The sequence below is a fragment of the Aureobasidium pullulans genome, assembly GCF_000721785.1.
Source record: "Aureobasidium pullulans EXF-150 unplaced genomic scaffold scaffold_17, whole genome shotgun sequence".
NCBI classification, from domain to species: domain Eukaryota; kingdom Fungi; phylum Ascomycota; class Dothideomycetes; order Dothideales; family Saccotheciaceae; genus Aureobasidium; species Aureobasidium pullulans.
Window position 1 is genome coordinate 213,776 of NW_021941037.1, and position 19,214 is coordinate 232,989.

Below are 19,214 nucleotides of genomic sequence, written 5' to 3' on the forward strand. Positions count from 1 at the left end.
CCCAAAAGTCCAGCCTCAGATGACATCTGCCTCGCTGGTCCATCGAGGTGCAAAGTGTTCTTGACAACGGCATCCATGTTCAGGGAAAGTCTTTTGCTACGTATTTTCTCCAGGCAGTCAATCAAGCTCTCGACTTTCAGACGCATCTGCTTTCTTCACACATCGGAGTGCAGGATGATTTTCCACAGTCTGAGCTGTGGCCGCAGAGAGCATCACTTGCCCCATACCCTCCTCTGGACAACCACATTGATACCAAAATCCATCCTGCCTTTTTGACAGTGCTAACACAAGCCCTTGCCAGCAACAGAAAAGTCCAACTTTCTCTACAACCCATCAAGCGATTTCCCCTATCCATATCCCAATTTCCACAGTCGAGATATTAGAAACGTCGTTGTGTGTATGTAAAACTTCCACTCCTCCATCCCAGCACACCAATACTATACAGTACTATTGCATACACTCCCCAAACCCACTCAAATTCTCCGATCCTCTCATTTTCTGTGCATTCCATTTCTTTTATTGCTCTCGTGGTTGGTATGTTTGTGCTCAAACTGGGTCGATACCCATGCACGAGGATCAATAGCCGGGTCACTACATTATCGTAATTTGCGTCTTGCTTCGCTTGCTCGGCTGCCTCGATATCACTGAAAGGGTCGGAATGCACGATTGCTGCTAGATCGAATCGTCGAGGGTGGGATGATGGAGGTGTGAAAAGCATGAGTCGAGGGAGATGTCTCATCATAAAACAATACGCGATAAGGAGGATATTTGGACTTGGGAGAGACGATATCAAATGTCGCTATCGATTGGAGATGGGGAAGGGTGATGGAGAGGATAGGTGAAGGGGGGTGATGGCGAAGAATCAGGTCTGTAAAGTTTGGGGGGAAAGATTGGGAATTGCAAATGCAGTGGTGCAGTGGTGATGAGATAGGGGGCTGTGTGGAAATGCAGGAAAGTTTTTCGTGTGCAGATGATTATCCGGTAAAAGTTTCTCAGATGTTGTAAATAGAATGAGGCTTGAAGGATCCTCCCTTGGAAACCTTACTCAAGTGTAAATTCCAATCGTGCAGCATCTTGACAGATACACATGTTTGCGTAATACTGTTGACGAAAAACAATCTTACTTCAACTCCTGCCGCCTTCAAAATTCCATCTGACCCTAGAAATCCCACCCTGCCCCATCCAACCAAAATTCCCGTAAGATGCTCTCCCACCCAAAGCGAAATTCTGCACAATATAATGCGTCCTGATCTGCAAGACCAAAGAACCAGTACGATCTATGACATCTACACCCATACCCACACCAGCGACAACGAAACCATTTGCGGCGACATTGACACCATCGGGCACCCACTCTTGCGAATAGTAGAATGGACGTTTGTTGATGAGTGCAGGTGCTGCATCCGCATCAACGATATCGTATCTGTAAACCGTGTGTTTGGCAGTCTGATTGTAAAGCATAGAGTGGATATTAGGATAATGCGGAGAAATAGTACCACTGCCAGCGATGATATCGCAAACGTAAACGTTTTCGGCATCAGGGGAGATGGCGATACCATTGGTTTGACCGAGTGAATCTTCAGGCACCCAGAGTTGACCGTTGGGAAGGACGGAAAACGGTAGGTTTGGGCGTGGAGTTGAGGGGTTGTGGTCTGTCCAGTTGCCATTCCATGCGTAATCGGGGTCGGCGAACCAGATGTCGCCGTGGGAGTCTACGAAGAGGTCGTCTAGGCCGTTGTGGTAGAAGCCGAAGTAGTTGTTTAGGAGTGTGGTTGTCTTGTTGGTGGTAGGGTCCAAGACTCTGACACCAGGGCGCTGTTCCGTGCCGCCGATTGAATTGTTACCGCCACCGGCACCTGTTTTTTCCATAGTCAGTTCATCATTCATACAATCGTTGAAGATTTTGATTGTGAAGACGGCCCCAGTAAACCAGACCACCATGACAAGTACCACCATTAGGCGCATAAACAGGCGGATCACTTTCAAACTCGCTCAGAGCATGCGGATCCTGGTTCAAATCCACAACCAACTGCGGTAAATACCCTTGCTCAAGAACACCCACAAATAACTTGTTGAAACCAGGCACATATACCGGTGCCTCGTGAACAGCCATGGTGACCTAATCTCCAAACATCTTCTCACAAGTAGGATTGTCGCCGAGCAACGGTAACCCTTGAGCTCTATCATAGACGAAAAAGTCCGACGAGTTGAGGCGGCCGAATGAAGTGTCGTTGGGGACAGATGTCGCCGCGAAGGGATAGTCGGTCGTATTGTAGGAGCTAGGGCGGAAGAAATGATATGGCAAGACGGCTGCATAGCGGTTCAACGCATGCTACACTCGAGGCGTTCGAGGCGTTGTTGGAAGGACCACATCCTTATACCAATGGACTGACAACTCAGTCCTGAGCAGCTACCAACACAGTCAGCGATAACGTGACAGTAGCCAGAGACGAACACATCTTCAAAGGACCAAGCGGAAATAACAACAATAAAAGAATTGACAGACGAGAGAAAGTCACCAATCTACCTTTATTCATCCCATATCTCTTGCAAAACAGACATCATATCTCCAACACTGACGTCTAGGTATGCAGTCATAGCAAAGAAAGCACCAATCATATTCGGATGGTCCTTACCTTTTGAGGTTGTAGCATGGAGTGGAGCGGGTTGTGGAGAAGAGAAAGAAGCTCTCGGAGTGAAGATCAATGAGCGGATCATCAAATCATGGCAGTCATGTTTAACCAAAAGTTGGGAACCAAAAGTAAAGATCATTACTCCGTGACTGCCGACGGTGAGATGCTCCGATGATGTTGAAGTCCAGTGTGAATGTGTGCGCTCGAATCATTTGATCGAATTTCGATTGTTCTTGTGCATATCGGCGGCAGTTGATCTCTGAAGAGTGCCTGTCCCAAAACTACATACCGATTGTGGGAAAGGGCGAGTGTACCAAAGCAGATCTCCTTCTTTCCTCTTCCCTTTGTACATCAGGCTGCAATAGTTATTTCCTATAGAACTGACGTCCCCGTGTTTTGCTTTCCATTCCCCTCCTGGTGACAAGTCATTCTAACGCCGTGCGCCGCGCTTCATGCTCAGATCGTTGTTGTTACACACTCAGCATTTCTTGTGTGTAATTTTTCCCCTTTCCCAGCATTTGATCGTGAATAAAGCAAAGTTGATTCTGGCTCTGTTCGATAAACGAGAGCATCTCAAGAACATCACGTTCATCGCTTCTTGGAGTTAGGTCTGGGCTTGCACTCATCTCCAATAACAGGATGCAGCATGACCTTGTTGGGGTACTGGGGGTTGTTTCCTGAGTAACCTTGATGCCAGTCGTATGAAACGGCGTAGGCGAAGATGTTGCCATCGTGGGAGAAGTCGGTACAGCTGATACTACCGCCGACCTCGGGGTATCCCTTCAGCCTGTGTTTGGCGTCCTTATCCCAGAAGTGGAAGGTGCCGTCACTACCGGCAGTACTGAAGGTTCCGTGGACAGGGTGGAAGGAGATGGAGTTGACCGAGTAAACGTTGGACTGATCGCGAGTGTTGGGTGCGTTCTGACGGTGGCACTTGAAGGAGAAGTTCGAGCTGGACAGACTGTTAGCGATTGACGCATGCTGTGGGGTTAGGAATGAAATCACCTTGCGTCCTTTTCCTCGACATATTGTATAGCACATCTGCCTTCAATAGAGCCAATAGCAAAGCCAGTGGCATCGGCGAAGCAACTGATGGTTCTGGTCTGCCATTTGAGAGGGCTCTGGATTTGCTTGTAGGGTTGACTGGGCTGGTTCAGGTTGAAGATTTCGACCCAGCGATCGGCAGTAGCGACAACAAGAAGCTGGTCGCGGGTATCCATGGCGTAGACACGCTCTTTGCATTGTACAGAAGCGGCAGGGGTTTGTTGGCGGAGATCCCAGTACTTGATGGTCTTATCCCATGAGCCGGTGACGATCATGGGGGAGTTGTTCACTGTAATGCTCTCCACGCACTTGATGGGGGCGTCGTGAGCAGCGACGACTTGAGGAGTGGTGCTGCCTGATCCGAGATCGAGCATCGAAACCTGCTTGTTTGCGCCTGCAGCGAAGACTTTCGTTCCATCCTGCGTCTGATCAGTGACTGCTTTCACGCGCAGAAGAAGGTTATCGGCGCGCATACCTTTGACCAGCAAGTGCTCAGAGCGGGAGCACCGAGATCGATGAGGGCTTTTCCTGCGCTCTGACCCTCGCCGTTGATCTCATAAATGCGGACTTTGTTGTCCCATGATGCAACCGAGAGGTGGTTTGACTGAGGTGACCAGCTCAAGTCTTGGATGCTATCCTCTGGCGGGTTGTTGATAGGAATATCGTTTGTGATGGAGCCTTGAGTAGCAGTGGCTGCGTTGCTCGCTGCCGCAGTGGTACCGCCGAAGAGACCAGACATGTTCTTGTCGTGAAAGGAGTGGTCGAGGGAGCTGATGATCCGACGAGGCCGGGACGCGCGTTTTTCGTCTTTGAGAAGTACGACGTGGCGAGCAAACCAGTCGTGGTTGGAAGCGGCTTGGAGTTGAGCAGGAGTGGGGTGCTTCAAACGACTAAGACCTCCGATGCTGTTCCGTGTTAGTGGTCTTGATGCCCGATGTCTTCGTTTGGTGCTCTGTCTAGACAATGAACGAGTCTCGTGCTCGTCGTCGGCTTCGAAACCAGAGTCATGCATATCTTGCGCGATGTTGCGCGAAGGGGAGAGAGCGAATGCGAGCCATCTGGACATTCGCGAGCACAGTGCCCGAGCATTGATTACGTACCGTATTATATTCTTTCGACGCGACTCGACAAGCAATCGACAAGACGTAAGTGATAGCGCAAGTGTAGTTGACTATGCGACAAGCAACTCTACGGACCTCACAGCTGCCACGAAAGTTGTAAAGCTCACCACGCTTCGACGCTGCGACCACGCTAGCGCCCCGACCGCCCGGCAGATGCCACTCCCGACATTCCGCCGTCACAGCTTTCCGCTTCAAAAAGCCCGAAGCGCAAAGCTTTTTCTTTTCCTTCTCTCCAACTCCTCGCTCAAACAATCGCAATCAAAGCTTCCACACCGAGAGGGGCCTTCGCGCCTCTTTCTCCTCCATCACATACAGCTTTGGGAGAAAGTCCCCGGACACGCCATGGGTTTTTCTCGTGGCATGCGGAAACGCGCCGCCATAGATGCAAGCACACCTGCGGCTTACTCGCCTGCCCTATCCTCTCACAACCGGAGATCGTCCCCATTGCCGTCTGCACTCCGCATGTGCGCTGTTGGCTCTCTTGCTGGTCTCTCGCTCGGTCGCCTCGCCTGCAAAGGGGATGAGGATATGAGTCCGTGGCCGAGCACCGGGGGCTGGCTCTGGGGGTCTTCTGGCCTGCGTGAGGAGGAGGCGGTGGGTTCGTCTTGGTAATCTCGCGGTCTTTGGGCTGTGGGGTTCAGGTTGGGCATCTGGCATCTTCTTCGTCGAGGTCGAAAGATATGCGATTGCCCTCTCTTCTCTGAGGGGGTAACTCGATGGGGCTTATTCTTGATGCGAGGGGTTCACCACAAACTCTTTTTTTTCGGATCTGCTTGGGTGCTTTGCGCATTCACTGCGCTCTGCTTCACGCCATTGCTCGGTCAAACGGGCCAGATTCCTTTACACAACTTCCCCTTCCCACACACAAATCGTTCTATATGATGATGAAAAGGTATAGAGTCAAGCACTGAGATTTCCACTTCGGTACCCTTCATTGGGGCTGAGGCTGGTCCATTGATGCTACATTTCCTACGACGGTATCTGACAGAACGATTTGATGTACACCCTTTTTATATATAGCAAGATGAGAAAATTGAGAAATGAAAAAAATGATCTTGCACATTCGATGATTCTACTCCCTTCCACGTTTGCATATTGTGCACGTCGCTTTGCTGTGCTTGATAAATTCGAAGTGGCTTGATTTTGCTGACTGCTATTCTATCTACCACGATGAGGATGAGAAGAGTGCTTGCTGTCTTCATCATCGTCGCTATCCTCGCCAACATCGAACCTCTCCCTCTCGGGATTATGAGGACTCGTCAGCTCATCCAACTCTGCTTCGTCAAAATCCGCCGCCTCCAAATCCCTTCTTTGTTTTCTCCTAAATCCCTCGGCGTTGAGACCCATGCCATCCATGTCAGGATTGTGCGAGAGTCCACGGTAACCTGCGGCATTTCTTCTTTGGCGCCAGATGAAGTATCCCCAAGCTGCCACAGCAATAACAACCACAACAAGCGCAACCTCTCCAGATTTGTAGTATGCCTTCCATGTAGCCTGCTGTAAGGCTTCCTTCTCGGCTTCCTCAGCTGTGGTGCTGTTGGGATGCCCTCCAACACTGGTAAGAGGTCCCTTTTCGCCGTCGATTCGACTATCAGTGGGTGTGCCTCCAACGCTGTCGATGTCCACCTTCATAAAGCGATCCAACATATCTCTGCTGCGGCGAGGGTAGTCGAATGGAACCATGTGCGAGGCATTGTAGAAGACAACGTAAGTAAGGTTGCGAGCCTCTTGCCAGATACCAGCAGGTTCGTCCTCGAAGGTCCAGTCACGACGGGGTGCCCAAACGCCAGGTGATGTTTCGAAGCCCTTGCCGCCATTCCACTCCATGCGATTGATGAGTTCTTCCGTGCCCATGTAGTTGCAAATCAGATCCTTGTCACCAGAGAAGAGCAAAATTGGAACCTTCTCGAGCAGGGCTGGAAGAATCTCAATAGAGGGCTTAGCCTTGCGAGCGCTGAAGGCATGGCCGACTTGTCCATTACACTCGGTCCATCCGCTGGTCTTTCCAGCGTTGATATGGAGAGCATCCGTTACATCCTTGCGACGAAGATAAGGCTTGACAGCAGTAAGGTCTGGGGGCCAGTTCATGCCACAGCTGGGGTATGTGTCGTCCAGGCGCACATCATACATGTTGACACACTTGCCATGCTCTTGATTGCTGACTTGTAAGATCTGTTGCAAGATGTGCTCGCAAGACGGCACATCGACATGATCCTTTCCACCATCGCTCAGATCTTGTATACATTTTGCGTGCTGGGCTTCGACCTTCTTAGCGCCTTCAGAACCGTCCTTGATGAGACCGGCTTTCTTTGCGTAGGGGAGGTATGAGAGAGATTGGTCGACTGTCGAGATCCATCCGTTGCCGATGAGCAGACCTGAAAGGCTCCATTTCTTGCCCTTGGTTTCGGCGTTGCGCTTCAGAATGGCTTCGGCGAGGTATGGAATGTACTGGCCGGCGTATGATTCACCGGCGATGTAGAGCTGAACGTTGTTAGCAGCGTGTAATGAAGTAATTTGGGTCTTGCGCTTACATCGTCATTGCTGTATTCTGGGAAGAGGACGTAGAACTTTTCCAAGAACTGCACCATCTGGTTTGAAGCGTCTTCCAGCTCGTGCACGTAGCTGTCCGTGTCGACGTAGCTGAAGCCAGTTCCTACTGGCTGATCGACAAAGAGCAAGTTCGCGAACTCGGCCCAGGACCCGTTGTTGTAGGCCAGATTTCCGTCTGGCTTGACTCTGTAAGGCCCAACCTCCATCATGGCGCCATCCATAGAACTACATCCAGGACCTCCGTTCAGCCATAATACTGTGCGCTGCTTGTTTGCGATGTGACGATTCTGGTAGTGCCAGAAGAAGAGGTTACCGTGGTGTTCGGGTGTGATTTCGACATGACTTGGGACAGTATGTTAGTTCATTGTCGTCTGAAACACAAAGTCGAGCTCATACCCAGCATGCATCTTGAGTAGGGGCTCGGGAGCTCCAGGCAGTGACGAGACAAAGTAGTCAGCTGCCGTCTTGTCGGCGACAGCGCTAGTCATCCAAGAGGAATAGTACAGAAGACCACATGCCAGCGATCCGAACCATGTTGGGTGGCTCCTCCGGCGAGGAGAGGTTGAAAAGAGGTGCATCGTGCGATTCCGCTACCTCATACCAGTCGTCAAGTAATCGATGTCGTCGTTCAATAAGAATGCCAAGGGTGAGGCTTCGATGCTGAGATGTGTCCGCTACAGCGAAGACGAGTTGTATGTTCTTGAGATATAGATCCAAGGGTCTCAATCTCACACAGCCACTGCCAGGAAACTTCGAAGAATCAAGGGAAATTGTTCAAGGCGCAAAAGGAGTCGTCGTCGCTGCCGTTGACAAAGCAGACACGCGGCTTCCCCGGACTTTCATCGCCGAGTCCCTCGCCGACCCTGACCTGCATTCCCGTCACGCTAGCACGAAAACAGACAAGGTTCGATTTTGGTTGTCAATAACTTTGTATCATTGACCTCTCTCTCTCTCTGTCTTCCTATCTACCTGATCGATTGTTATTGCTTTCGAGCATTCCATCTGTTGTACATTTGTATCCACTCTCGCTTCCAATAGCAGCAGTGCCATCTTCTTCTGCCCCGGACGGTCGTACCGCTCATCGTTCAAGCTCTCACTCGATCTGCTCAGTCGTAGTAACTGTGTCTGTCGTGGTCGGTAGTGCTCTTCCTCTTGATAGCAAATCTTGGTACAGCGCCGTGGTAGAAGTCCTTGGCCAATGGTCTTGGACACTCCTTTTCGGCTGATGATCTGTCCTTTGGAGTAAGACTGGCGTCCCAAGGGCTTAGCCATGTTCTGTTCAGTGCTCTCATGTGGGCCCACAGCTTGTCCGAATCGCATCCTGATGGTGCTTTGGTACCCAAGGTGCTGCAGATCCATGGCCATTTCCTAGCCCTGTACGCCCCTTCCGCACCACCAACATCCTTGACGAGTGCCTGCAACTTCACAACATCAACAGGCTGCTTCTGGACTGATGCCGTAAGGAATTTATCAGTATCGTCGTGAGTGGCCTTGAGCAAGGCGAGAGTGAAGTGTCCAGGCAGCCACTCGAATTCTGCAGCGGCACGGCTAGGCAAGTTGCAGCGGTCGGCGTCGCGTTCGATGGCAAGCAGATAGCGGCACAGCCCAGATGTTTCTGGGAGTTCATCCCATGCCAGTTTGATGGCGCTGAAGTCAACGCGAACGGGCAGTCCCTCAGGTCTGATGAACTTGTCCAACTTCTCGAGAATCTGATCGCCCATGGCCGGCACGCCTCTACGATCAGCAAAGCAGTAGATCTCTACGAGAGCGGTGTCGACCTGGTCTGCAGTTCGGGGCCAGGCTTCTAGTGTTAAGAAATCCAGGTTGCCGTCCTCGAGCCATTTGCGGAAGACTTGAAACAGATCGTATCGCTCGCCGAGATGGATCTCGTTCGTGACGGCTTCCTTGAAACGACCAGTCAGGGCAGCTTTGAAGTAGGTCGAGTCACGGCACAGCAGAGCCTTCGAAACTTCGATCGGCTTATCCCTTGCTGTGACATAGACTCGAACGATATCGTCCTCAACCACAAAACTATCACGATATTAGCGACCTGGTCATTTCTTGTAATCGAAGGAGCTGACTTACTCGGTGGGAATCCAGGATTCATCGATTTCCTCGGCCTCATCGTCGTAGTCTGCTACAAAACTGTCGTGACCACAAACGCTTTCGGCGTCGCTACTGTAAGAGACGAGCTTGTCATCCTTCTGCACAGCGGCGCGGTCCTGAAGACGTTTGCTGGATGATAGCATTGCGGCGTGTCCAGATATTCGTTTATGTTTTTGAATCCTGTGGATGTGATGTTGGAGTGCGAATTATGCACAGGTGGTTAAAAGTCTTTGTTCGACGTGATGACTACCTGGCACAAGCGCGTCGGTGAAGTGAAAGCGAAATCATTGTCTTTGTTATGCTCACTTTGTTGTCAGACGATTGACAGCACTTGTAGGTACTTGATGTAGTGAAAATAACCTGTCAATAGAAGAAAAGGAAGACCTCTCGTCCGCGCAGACGGACGTTGAGTGGTTGTGGAAGTAGAAGAGAGGAAGGTTGAGAGAGATGATGGAATATCAAATAGAGGCTGGGAGGTAGAAGCCGAGTAGTGAAATAAGTAACTGAATGATAAAAGCAACAGAGCAAAGAAGTGTCACTTGTCGAGCTGCAAGATGACCCGACGTGAATGGCTACTACGCCTTCACTCGAGTCGAGTGACCAGTTCTCACTTGTGTCGGATTCGAACAGCTCTTCCTCCCAGTGGCCAACAGGTCACCTACCTAGCTGTGAAAAGGCAAGATGATATTCATTAACAAGATCGGCCAGAGAGAGGGCACGATAGATGTCACTCTCAGTGGACATTTCCCTGATCGTGAAAAACATCTTGCATTTTGACAGGCCTGTCAGAGTCCTACCTTGCGGATAGAGAGCCACGATATCCAAGGCTCATCAACAACGGCTACACCCACATCATCAATTTGGTGTTGATGAGTTCTCTGCGATGTCACGGCTAAGAGACGAAGCCAGTGTCCCAAGGTTGCAACTCATTCTCTAACATCCGAAGAGCAGCCGCATAAATTTCATGTCAATCTCACAGAGGGCACCACCCTGTCATGGGATAAGAAACGTCTCGCAGCACCTAATCTTCACACGATTCTTTTCAAACCTTTCGCTAAGAGATAAGAACCGGTCATTGAGATGTCTCGACAACAATCTAAAGCTTAAGAGCGGCTGTTGAAACAGATATGACTGAAAATATGGTTTGGCAATGTCTGGCTTGTGAAACAACAGCCACGCAATTGCAAACAGCATCATCATTTCAGCATTAGTTCAAAAGATCTGAGCAAAAACACAGAGAAGATCTGGTTCTGACGAGCGAAAAAACAGAAACTACCTACAAAGCAAAAAAAAAAAAGGTTCGTGCCACTGCTGGAAGCTAGGCCAGGTAAGGAACAAAAGGACAAAAGAGAAGATGCCCCCTAACGGAGTCGAACCGGTGACCTCGGCATTACTAGTGCCGCGCTCTACCAACTGAGCTAAAGGGGCTTGCGGATGAAGCATTTCTCAAAAGAAGCCCTCATAACCTATGAATCAGCAGAAATTCGGCTCGTCGATCAGTGACAGGAGAAGCAGAAATGTTGAACAGAAGGGATGTGCTGACAATGAGGTTCATTCCAAAACATCATTCAATGATACTCGTCTAAGAAGAGAAAACGCCGGGTATGCCGAACACGAATTTCCAAAAAAGTCTTGCTGGTCTTTTTCTCCCACAGTCATGCATGCACGCAAAAGCAACACATCTAGCTGGTCTGCAGAGCAGCCTGCTTGACACCCTCAGTGACCTCCTCGACAGCATCACCAGCGTCAGCCTTCTCGGCGCCGTCCTTTTCAGCAGCCTCGACAGACTTGCCGGCGTCCTTAGCGAGCTTGGCCTTGGCTCTCTCGGCCTCCTTCTTAGCCTTCTTCTTCTCCTTGTCTGCCTTCTTGGCGGCGGCCTTTGCCTCCTTTTCTGCTTTGGCCTTTTTGGCTTCCTCACCACCGAACATTTCGCGCCATTCCTTCTCCTTCTCGGGCTTGATTTGTTGGAACAAGTGGGCGGCGGCGTTGAGCTTGTGGTTGGGGGCGATGCTGTTGCCTTGCCAGTCATCGGGGATGATGAGGAGAGTGGTGTTGAGTTGTTCGAGGATGGCACTGCTGGTGGAGGGCATGTAGGGAGCGATGATCGAGGCGAGCAGGTGAACGTGGTTCAGACCCAGACCGACGACGGCAGCGCAGCGTTCGGGCTCGTCCTTTGCGAGGGCGTTGTCGAGCTTGTTGTCTTGGAGCAGCTTATTTCCGAGGTAGGAGATGTGCATGGCTGCTTGCAGACCTTGGCGGATCTTGACGGCATCCATGGTGGCCAGGTAGTCCTTGAGCGCTTCGTTGACTTCCTTCTTGTGAGCTGCGAGGACGCCCTCCGGGTCGTTGTACTTGGTGTAGTCGGGCACAACACCCTCAAAGTTGGGCGAGTTGACGAACTTGACGATGCGGTTGACGAAGTTACCAAGATTTTTGAGCAGCTCGTTGTTGTTGGAGTTGATGAAACCAGTCCACTCAAACTCGGTGTCGCCAGTTTCGGGACGTCTGGACAGGAGGTAGTAACGCCAGACATCTGAGGGAATACCGGTCTCCTTTGCGTTGGTTCCGAAAACACCAATACCTCTGCTCTTGCTGAATTTGCCCTGTTCGTAGTTGAGGTACTCGGTGGTGGAAAGATGGTTCAACATGGTCCACTTGTCGCCAGTACCGAGCTGAGATGAGGGGAAAACGACAGTGTGGAAGGGAACGTTGTCCTTGCCCATAAACTGGTACAAGCTGACGTTCTCAGGGTTGTGCCACCACTTCTGCCATTGATCCGTGTAGTTTGCTGTGATGGAAACGTAACCAATGCAAGCGTCGAACCAGACGTACAGGACCTTCTCATCGTAGCCAGCAAGAGGAACCTTGGTGCCCCACTTCAGGTCACGGGTAATACCTCTAGGCTTGAGGCCCTCCTGCAACCAAGAATTTGTGATGTGAATACCGTTCGACGACCATGCACCCTCCTTGCTCGACTTTGCCGACCATTCCTCGACCTGTGCTTGGAGCTTGTCCAACAGCAGGTAAACGTGTTTTGTCTCTCTTGCGACGGGTGTTGCGCCATCGAGCTTGCAGCGAGGTTTCTTCAAATCCAGAGGATCAAGAAGATGTCCACACTTGTCGCATTGGTCTCCTCTTGCATCCTCGTAACCGCACAGTGGGCATTCTCCCTCAACGAAGCGATCGGCCAAGAACGAGTTGTGTGTTTCGCAGTAAGGCTGCACTGTTGTCTTTTCCTCCAAGAAGCCGTTGTTGTGGAGCTTTGTGAAGATGTCCTGAGCAATCTCGGTCTGCTGGGTGGTAGGAGTGCGGCCGAAGATGTCGAAGCCAATGTTGAACCATTCGTAGACCTCTGCGTGAAGCTTGTGGTACTTGTCGCAAAGCTCTTGGGGTGTGCACTTTTCCTCGATAGCCTTGGTCTCGGTGGCAGTTCCGTACTCGTCAGTACCGCAGACGAACAGAGTGGGCAGGCCACGCGCCTTGCAGTATCTGCGACCAGAACGTCAGACATGATTGCGCAAACGTCGCTAGACCGAGACTGACCTGGAGAAGACATCGGCAGATAGAACACTACCAATGATGTTGCCCAAGTGGGGGACGTTGTTGACGTAGGGAAGGGCAGAAGTAATGAGGATATTCTTCTTGCCCTCCTCGGGCAGGATCTCTTTGCGCTCGCTCATAATAACTTGTCGCGCGATTCGATCTCTTCTTGTGCGATTTGAAGTGGCGGGCGTATGCGTATGACAGACTTTGCTGTTCAGTAGTGCGACAAGGTGATAGATTGGACAATTGCGCGTGCTTCTTGTCGGTCAAGTTTCAGCTTTGGAGGGGTCCAAACTGCTGCTGAAAGTGACTCAACTGCTCGGCTGCACCCGCCATCCCACCTTCGCCGTCCCTGCCCAGCCCTACCGCCCGAGGGAGCCATACCAGAACTTTTTCGATAAACATTCAAAACATTCCATCAAATCGAAAAAAGAATTCCTGGAACGCAGTACAACGATACACAGAAACTACAATCAAATTTTCGGCACAAAGTATCAACAATCATGGCAAACCCTCAACCCGATGATTTCGACTCCCTCTTCAACCTCGAAGAGGAATACTACACCGAAGGCTACAATCTCGGAGTAGCAGATGGATCACGCGCCGGTCGCATCGAGGGCCGCCTCTTCGGCCTCGAAAAAGGGTTTGAAAAGTTTGCAGCAATGGGAAACCTAGCAGGCAGAAATGCCGTTTGGGAAGCAAGAATTTCAGATCAAAATTCTGCTGCTACTGAGGCAAGCGAGTACAAGTTGCCCAAGCTTTCAGGTGGTACTAGATTGCAGAAGCATTTGCAGACCCTGTATGCTTTGACAGAGGCTGAGACTTTGTCTACTGAGAACAACGAGGATTCGGTCACTGACTTTGACGATCGCCTCAAGCGTGCTGAGGGCAAGGTCAAGGTCATCGAGAAGTTGGTCGGAGAGGGTCCTCTGACCCTCGAGGCTTCTCAGCCTGCTACTTCTGGCAGTGGCAGCGCACAAGAAAGACGCCAAATCAAGATCAAGAGAACAGATGCTGGTGGAGAGAGTAGTATGGAAGATTTCAATATTCGCCATGCTCGCTCCTGAAGCTTCTTTTTTTGCTTCGAAGGGATTTTCCCTATTGCTACCAAGCCAAGGATATCATCATTGTCGCATTCCAGCAAACACCGGACCTCGAAGACCCACAAAACGCAATACTCCGCAGAATGCACCCAAAGATCAACTCACAAGCCACTTTCAACCCGAACAAACGCCTCGCTTCATGCCTTCACGATACCCGACTACTTCAAGCCGCGGCTCCAGTCTCTCCGCTAGCCGGATTTGGTGGCTCTTGCACGGCATCCATCTTCAGCTTCTTGGGGTCGCTAGCTCCGTCAGTTTGCTGAACATTACTCATGTCGGCAAGTGGTGGTCTGCCAACAGGGGCTTCTGCAGGCAACGGTCTCTTCATAGCAGGAGGCTTGTAGGCACTTCTATTTGCCAACGGACTTTGCTGCATTCCAGGCATACCGATACGTCGACCAGCATCCATGGCTGGGTTGACGAAATTCGATCTGTTGGCGGGTGCTCCTCCGTTCATCATCGGTTTCGGATTTGGTATTGGTACAGTGGGAGCGCCGACTTCGGAGCGCTTAATAGGCGCAGACTTGCGAAGATCGACTCCTTGTGTTCGTCTAATCGAGGGACTTTCGTGATGGGGGTCGAAAAGTTTGATTGGAGGAACGGCGCCGGACTCCGGAGGTTGGACCAGAGCAGAAGCAGCAGCACCTGAAACGAAACCAGATGGCACATGGGACGGCACCTGGGAGGGCGTAATCACTGATTCGGGAGGTGTGATTTGTCTACCATTGGTGGTTGTCGATTCTGAGGCGGACGAAGGATTTGAGCGAAAGCCATTCTGATTGCTTGCTTGGTGAGGAGGACCCATCATGCGGTTGGGTGGTTGGTTGTTCATGCCGTTTGTGTTCTTGAAAGTCTGGGAAGGTACTTGGGGACGAGCTTGCTGCCCGTTCTGTTGACCGTTCTGCTGAGGACCGCCAGAGAACTGTCGTACATTGGGCATGGATGCTACTCGGTTCGGTTGTTGGCGATTCATGGCTTGTGCTGAAACAGAGTTGGCAGGAGGTCGGACGGGCGTCTCGACAGAGACTTCGGTAATGGAATTGTCCAAGCGAACCTCATCAGGGTGGCTGAAATCCACCTCGTCAAACAGATTTCCTCCAAACTCGTCTTCAAATTCCGATGTGTTCGACTGGGCGCTAGGCATGCGTGCCGGCGGGTTCGAAGCAATGGTTGTAGGTGCAGAGGGGCCGGCAATGGCTTCTTTCTTGATGGGGGCGTAGTCTGGGTGACGATGTAGATTCTCGGCATCCCATTTAGATGGCGCAATCCTGACCTTTGTCACTCTCTGGAGGTAGTCCTTGTCGTATAGACAGTTGCCCAGCACGTTGCCGAAGTTGCGCAATGCTCTTTTCAAGGCGTCGGTTGTAGCTTCTTTCTTCGCTTTCTCGAAGGCGGCTGCTTTGCCTTTACAGTTCTCGATGTGGCCATATCCGATGTCCTACACCGTGTCAGCTCGAGCCGATGAACAAACAAGCTGGAGAGCTTACCTCGTGGAATGTGCCATCTCTCAAAGAGACGCGCACAATTGTAGACAGTCCTAAGTTGATCTTTCCTGTTGTTGGACTCTCGTCGCACTGTGGTGGTCAGCATAACAAGACTTCGTGGAGAGTCAGAGAGACTCACAAAGTCGATTTGGACATCTCGAATAGCACTGCTCCAGCCATTGAAACCGAAGACCTCGTTGGCAAGATTGATGACCTTTTCTGCAGCAAGATAGTGGACTTTGCCTCCTCCGTTTCCAGGACGTGTCGAGATGTATTCGGGACCAAGCTGCTTGTCGAGACGACTCTGCAGCGTAGCTATCTCCTGTGCCGTGTATTCATTGATGTGGTCCTTTTGCTCCTCGTACGGATTAGTGAACTTGTGGTCCTTCCACTGATCACCAGGTCTGAGTTATTGTTAGCAGCTTGACTCAGCTAATGACAGATCAAGACTTACGCAGGCATGATTGATCATCTATCTCGACAACCAAAGTGGCGACGCGGACTTGTTTTATGCACAAATGCAACAGCGCTTGCCTTGGAGGCGTACGCGATGCACCGCGACAATGACGCGACCCACGTGGCATGCCAAGCCGATTCTGCCCGCTCATCCCACCCCGAGGCTCGCCCCTTCCTCTTCTCCCTGATGTACACAAATACACATGGTATTCGTTTTTCTCGACTGCCTAATGCTTATGAATTCGGCCTCTTACAAAAGACAAGAGCGCCTACGTTCTTTGCCACATGACGCTTTCACGCGACATCACAGTTCTTCGCATCCTTTACGCGCATCGCCAGGAAGGGTCCACTATTAAGGCTCGAACAAGTGATGTGATTTCAAGAACTACTATAGACGAATGATTGTCGGAGTTCCCAACCATGCAAAAACCTGGTCCCCGATGTTCTTTGATCCCTGATCATGTTTCAGGAGCATTGGTCTCGACGCCTGTGTAAGCCCTCGACCCAGGCAACTTCACCCAGGGTGCAAACACATTTGTCTTCTTCGGTATGGCCGCCGCCAACTCCGGGAAGTGCCTTGCCAGTACATCCTTCATGCCCGTGTTCTGGACCCAATGGAAGCCAACCTCGGTGTACATGTCAGCATTCCATTGTCCGGCAATAAAACGATCGCTCTTGAGTCTCCGACTGGCCATCAAGATGAAGATGCGAAAGGCGGTCTCACTAAACCCGAAGCCTTTGATGACGGGCTCGCTATGTGAGCCAACTAACGCGTCTACTGTCTCGATGTCACCACTGTAGACTTCGCTGAGTCTTGCTGCGAGCTCCTTGTCACCACCAGTCAGCTCGTCGAAAGTCTTCGGGACAGACAGCCGAAGCAGTCTTCTGAATTGGCAGTAGCGGGGGACACCTCTTTCGCGGTCGCGCAAAATATCGACCGTAGCGAGATCACGGACTTGACCATCTGGAGTAGGAAGATTCCTCATCAGATTGGCATAGTTGTTGTTGGTGATCGCTCCCGGATAGTTGATGCAGAAGGAATAGAACGCGTCGGCGAAAGATACCTTTCCAGACTTGAGAGGTTTCACGGCATCCTTGAAGGTGATCTCAGCTACTGGGACTGTGGCTTTATGCTTGCCACTTGCGACATCGAAGAATGCGACATTGTCTACGCCCTTGTTAGCAAAATTCAACCAAGGTTGATAGTATTGACTCACCCGGTATAAGCGAGTGCATCCTGTACACTGAAACGAACTCTTCTGTGAGAGAGTACGAGACGCCTTGATGGTCCACGGTTGACCCTGGGATACCGCTGATGGCCTCGCTAGTCTTGGAGATCCTGCCCACAATCTTGTTGAGGGTTTCTCCTGCGATACCCCACCTTCGAAGTTGTCAGTAAGGGTCTTGAACTAGTTGGATGGATTGCATACCAATTCGCATTCATGCTGATCTCCAGCGTGGGATGACCCAAAATAGCAGGCGTCCATTCCCTGCAATCGCTAAGGTCAGTATGACTACAATCATCTTATGCGGGCCATATCGACTTACACCGTGTGGATTTTCGCCATGAGGGCGCAGTTGACAAGACGAGCTTTGTCGAAGATCTTGTCCCTAAGTGTTGTCAGCAATGAGTTCACCAATCACGGCTCTCGAAATTCTTACCCGGTCCAATCAGGATGTGCTTCACGGATCTTGACGCAGATGGCATTGTGTTCCAAAGCGAAGAGTGTGTGCAACAACTCCATTCCGGTCCACCAGTTGTCTGAGAAGCCTGTCTTTGGGTTGCCTTCGGCATCACGAGGCAAGAAAGTCTCTTCGTAGCCTCTTGTCTCGAGGAGCAACTTGCCGTCTTGATGTTGATCTCTCAATTCCCTGGTCACAGCTTCACTCGAACCGTATATCTGAGAGCCATCCCACCTATGGGTTTAAGTTAACATGAGACATAATCAGACAAATCAAGATTAAGCTCACCAAGCTGTTGAGGTATTCTTGTAACCAGGACATTTGATGTCGGACGCATCGAGCACTTCATCTGGTTTGGTACGGTACAGCTTCATCTGATGATCATGCCAAGTGTCGTTTGGAAGTAAAGGCACGTCGAAGGTCTCCTCGCTCTGGAGTTTCTGGTCAGCATGTCGCATTGCAAGCTCACATATAGTATACTCACACTTTCATGGAAAACCCAATCGTGGACCTGGAACTGGATCCAAGCAGCGGCGAGAAGATTCAGTGTAGTAGCTGGCTTGAACTCTCCTGGCTTTCTAGACATGAAAGCTTCGCTGACCAGTATTGGATTTGGTGTCCACAGCTCTTCTTCGGTTGGCTTCTCGCAGTATTTCCTAGGGAAGTTGCGACCAAATCTCATCCCAGAACAGCCCATCTTGGGCATGGTAAGTGAGTTGTCCTTGCCTTCCGAGTTTCTTGCCGAAAGGAAACGCTTGTCATCTAAAGGTGTATCTTCGGTGTTGCCTTGGGCTGTTGCAGACGTGTACCCATCGTGGAGGTTGAACTGGCGCAGCTCAACACGCAGAGCATCCAAATTGAGTGCACCGATGATACTAGGAAGTTTGTGCCACGGGATGAAAAAGTTCACGAAGTGGAACAAGCCAACAAGAAGTCTGTCAAGAAAGCCGGGGCGGAAGTTGGGAGCGTCCATGGTGAGTTTCCAAACGATTCACAAGATGTGATTCCCTTCTTTTTGGACTCTCTTAACTATTATATTGAAGCAAGGGATGCCTGGAACTAATTTGAGGCTGTAATGGTGGGCAGTGCCAGAGCATCCCCGTTACCATTTCTGGCAAATGGTACGTTTGATGATATTCACATGCGTTCTCGATCCGGAATTGGGTGGCCTTACGACTCTCGTAAGCGTCTCGCGGTGTACTGCAGCCAAAGAGAATAAGTGCTCTCCCGCATCTCAGGCCACCACTCTAGAAGGATCAATTCTGTGTCGTCGTGCAATGTATCTTAGTTTCCGGAATACGTGCACGCAACTTCTGAAGGTTTCACGAGCTGGAAACGTTTCAGCGGTCTGGTAGGCGAAGTATAATATATGCATGCAATAGAGCTGCACGTCAGCACTAGCGTTCCTACATAAATCCTTCGCTATACCATGGGTCTCACAGCCTTTGCAAGTACCTGTAGGTACGCGCGACATCAAGGGAGCACGACTGA

At 50.8% G+C, this 19,214-nt stretch overlaps 10 protein-coding genes across 10 annotated transcripts; 2 read left to right on the top strand and 8 right to left on the bottom strand.

Annotated features, from left to right (window-relative positions):
• Window positions 1-316: 316 nt before the first annotated feature.
• M438DRAFT_347814 (uncharacterized protein) lies at window positions 317-856 on the bottom strand. The gene has a single exon (XM_029905989.1). It carries the CDS (start codon window positions 740-742, stop codon window positions 380-382), a length of 363 nt encoding a protein of 120 aa, XP_029757910.1. The 5' UTR covers window positions 743-856; the 3' UTR covers window positions 317-379.
• A 160-nt stretch (window positions 857-1,016) lies between these two features.
• M438DRAFT_347816 (uncharacterized protein) lies at window positions 1,017-2,176 on the bottom strand. The gene has a single exon (XM_029905990.1). It carries the CDS (start codon window positions 1,939-1,941, stop codon window positions 1,126-1,128), a length of 816 nt encoding a protein of 271 aa, XP_029757911.1. The 5' UTR covers window positions 1,942-2,176; the 3' UTR covers window positions 1,017-1,125.
• A 1,045-nt stretch (window positions 2,177-3,221) lies between these two features.
• Window positions 3,222-4,416, bottom strand: M438DRAFT_376567 (WD40 repeat-like protein; the record flags this gene model as incomplete). The annotated part of the gene is made up of 3 exons (XM_029908670.1): window positions 3,222-3,585; window positions 3,639-4,096; window positions 4,153-4,416. 3 exons carry the CDS (start codon window positions 4,414-4,416, stop codon window positions 3,222-3,224), a joined length of 1,086 nt encoding a protein of 361 aa, XP_029757912.1.
• Window positions 4,417-5,036: 620 nt separating this feature from the next.
• M438DRAFT_347818 (uncharacterized protein) lies at window positions 5,037-5,865 on the top strand. Its single transcript, XM_029905991.1, has one exon. The coding sequence runs from the start codon at window positions 5,141-5,143 to the stop codon at window positions 5,408-5,410; it is 270 nt and encodes an 89-aa protein (XP_029757913.1). The 5' UTR covers window positions 5,037-5,140; the 3' UTR covers window positions 5,411-5,865.
• A 75-nt stretch (window positions 5,866-5,940) lies between these two features.
• Window positions 5,941-8,139, bottom strand: M438DRAFT_323880 (pheromone-processing carboxypeptidase KEX1). The gene is made up of 3 exons (XM_029903030.1): window positions 7,745-8,139; window positions 7,330-7,690; window positions 5,941-7,279 (listed from the first exon to the last, which is right to left on the bottom strand). Exons 1-3 carry the CDS (start codon window positions 7,924-7,926, stop codon window positions 5,957-5,959), a joined length of 1,866 nt encoding a protein of 621 aa, XP_029757914.1. The 5' UTR covers window positions 7,927-8,139; the 3' UTR covers window positions 5,941-5,956.
• Window positions 8,140-8,454: 315 nt separating this feature from the next.
• Window positions 8,455-9,597, bottom strand: M438DRAFT_337700 (uncharacterized protein; the record flags this gene model as incomplete). Its single annotated transcript, XM_029904029.1, has 2 exons — window positions 8,455-9,379; window positions 9,434-9,597. 2 exons carry the CDS (start codon window positions 9,595-9,597, stop codon window positions 8,455-8,457), a joined length of 1,089 nt encoding a protein of 362 aa, XP_029757915.1.
• A 1,454-nt stretch (window positions 9,598-11,051) lies between these two features.
• M438DRAFT_347821 (methionyl-tRNA synthetase) lies at window positions 11,052-13,187 on the bottom strand. The gene is made up of 2 exons (XM_029905992.1): window positions 12,998-13,187; window positions 11,052-12,943 (listed from the first exon to the last, which is right to left on the bottom strand). The coding sequence occupies exons 1-2, from the start codon at window positions 13,132-13,134 to the stop codon at window positions 11,137-11,139; spliced, it is 1,944 nt and encodes a 647-aa protein (XP_029757916.1). The 5' UTR covers window positions 13,135-13,187; the 3' UTR covers window positions 11,052-11,136.
• Window positions 13,188-13,500: 313 nt separating this feature from the next.
• On the top strand, window positions 13,501-14,064 carry M438DRAFT_279125 (DUF1715-domain-containing protein; the record flags this gene model as incomplete). The annotated part of the gene is made up of 1 exon (XM_029901063.1): window positions 13,501-14,064. One exon carries the CDS (start codon window positions 13,501-13,503, stop codon window positions 14,062-14,064), a length of 564 nt encoding a protein of 187 aa, XP_029757917.1.
• Window positions 14,065-14,263: 199 nt separating this feature from the next.
• Window positions 14,264-16,046, bottom strand: M438DRAFT_357680 (uncharacterized protein; the record flags this gene model as incomplete). Its single annotated transcript, XM_029907193.1, has 4 exons — window positions 14,264-15,538; window positions 15,588-15,674; window positions 15,724-15,988; window positions 16,039-16,046. 4 exons carry the CDS (start codon window positions 16,044-16,046, stop codon window positions 14,264-14,266), a joined length of 1,635 nt encoding a protein of 544 aa, XP_029757918.1.
• A 202-nt stretch (window positions 16,047-16,248) lies between these two features.
• Window positions 16,249-18,696, bottom strand: M438DRAFT_323887 (heme peroxidase; the record flags this gene model as incomplete). The annotated part of the gene is made up of 7 exons (XM_029903031.1): window positions 16,249-17,208; window positions 17,258-17,421; window positions 17,471-17,530; window positions 17,589-17,651; window positions 17,703-17,957; window positions 18,012-18,154; window positions 18,208-18,696. The coding sequence occupies 7 exons, from the start codon at window positions 18,694-18,696 to the stop codon at window positions 16,499-16,501; spliced, it is 1,884 nt and encodes a 627-aa protein (XP_029757919.1). The 3' UTR covers window positions 16,249-16,498.
• Between the last annotated feature and the right edge of the window lie 518 nt (window positions 18,697-19,214).

What these genes read in the sequence shown, in the direction of transcription:
- M438DRAFT_347814 (XM_029905989.1), bottom strand. Translation starts at nt 742, where the DNA reads ATGATGAGACATCTCCCTCGACTCATGCTTTTCACACCTCCATCATCC.
- M438DRAFT_347816 (XM_029905990.1), bottom strand. Translation starts at nt 1,941, where the DNA reads ATGGTGGTCTGGTTTACTGGGGCCGTCTTCACAATCAAAATCTTCAAC.
- M438DRAFT_347818 (XM_029905991.1), top strand. Translation starts at nt 5,141, where the DNA reads ATGGGTTTTTCTCGTGGCATGCGGAAACGCGCCGCCATAGATGCAAGC.
- M438DRAFT_347821 (XM_029905992.1), bottom strand. Translation starts at nt 13,134, where the DNA reads ATGAGCGAGCGCAAAGAGATCCTGCCCGAGGAGGGCAAGAAGAATATC. An exon ending in TCTGCCGATGTCTTCTCCAG is followed by an intron (nt 12,944 to 12,997) that starts GTCAGTCTCGGT and finishes TTCTGGTCGCAG; the next exon opens with ATACTGCAAGGCGCGTGGCC.
- M438DRAFT_323880 (XM_029903030.1), bottom strand. Translation starts at nt 7,926, where the DNA reads ATGCACCTCTTTTCAACCTCTCCTCGCCGGAGGAGCCACCCAACATGG. An exon ending in CTACTCAAGATGCATGCTGG is followed by an intron (nt 7,691 to 7,744) that starts GTATGAGCTCGA and finishes TACTGTCCCAAG; the next exon opens with TCATGTCGAAATCACACCCG. An exon ending in CAGAATACAGCAATGACGAT is followed by an intron (nt 7,280 to 7,329) that starts GTAAGCGCAAGA and finishes AACAACGTTCAG; the next exon opens with CTCTACATCGCCGGTGAATC.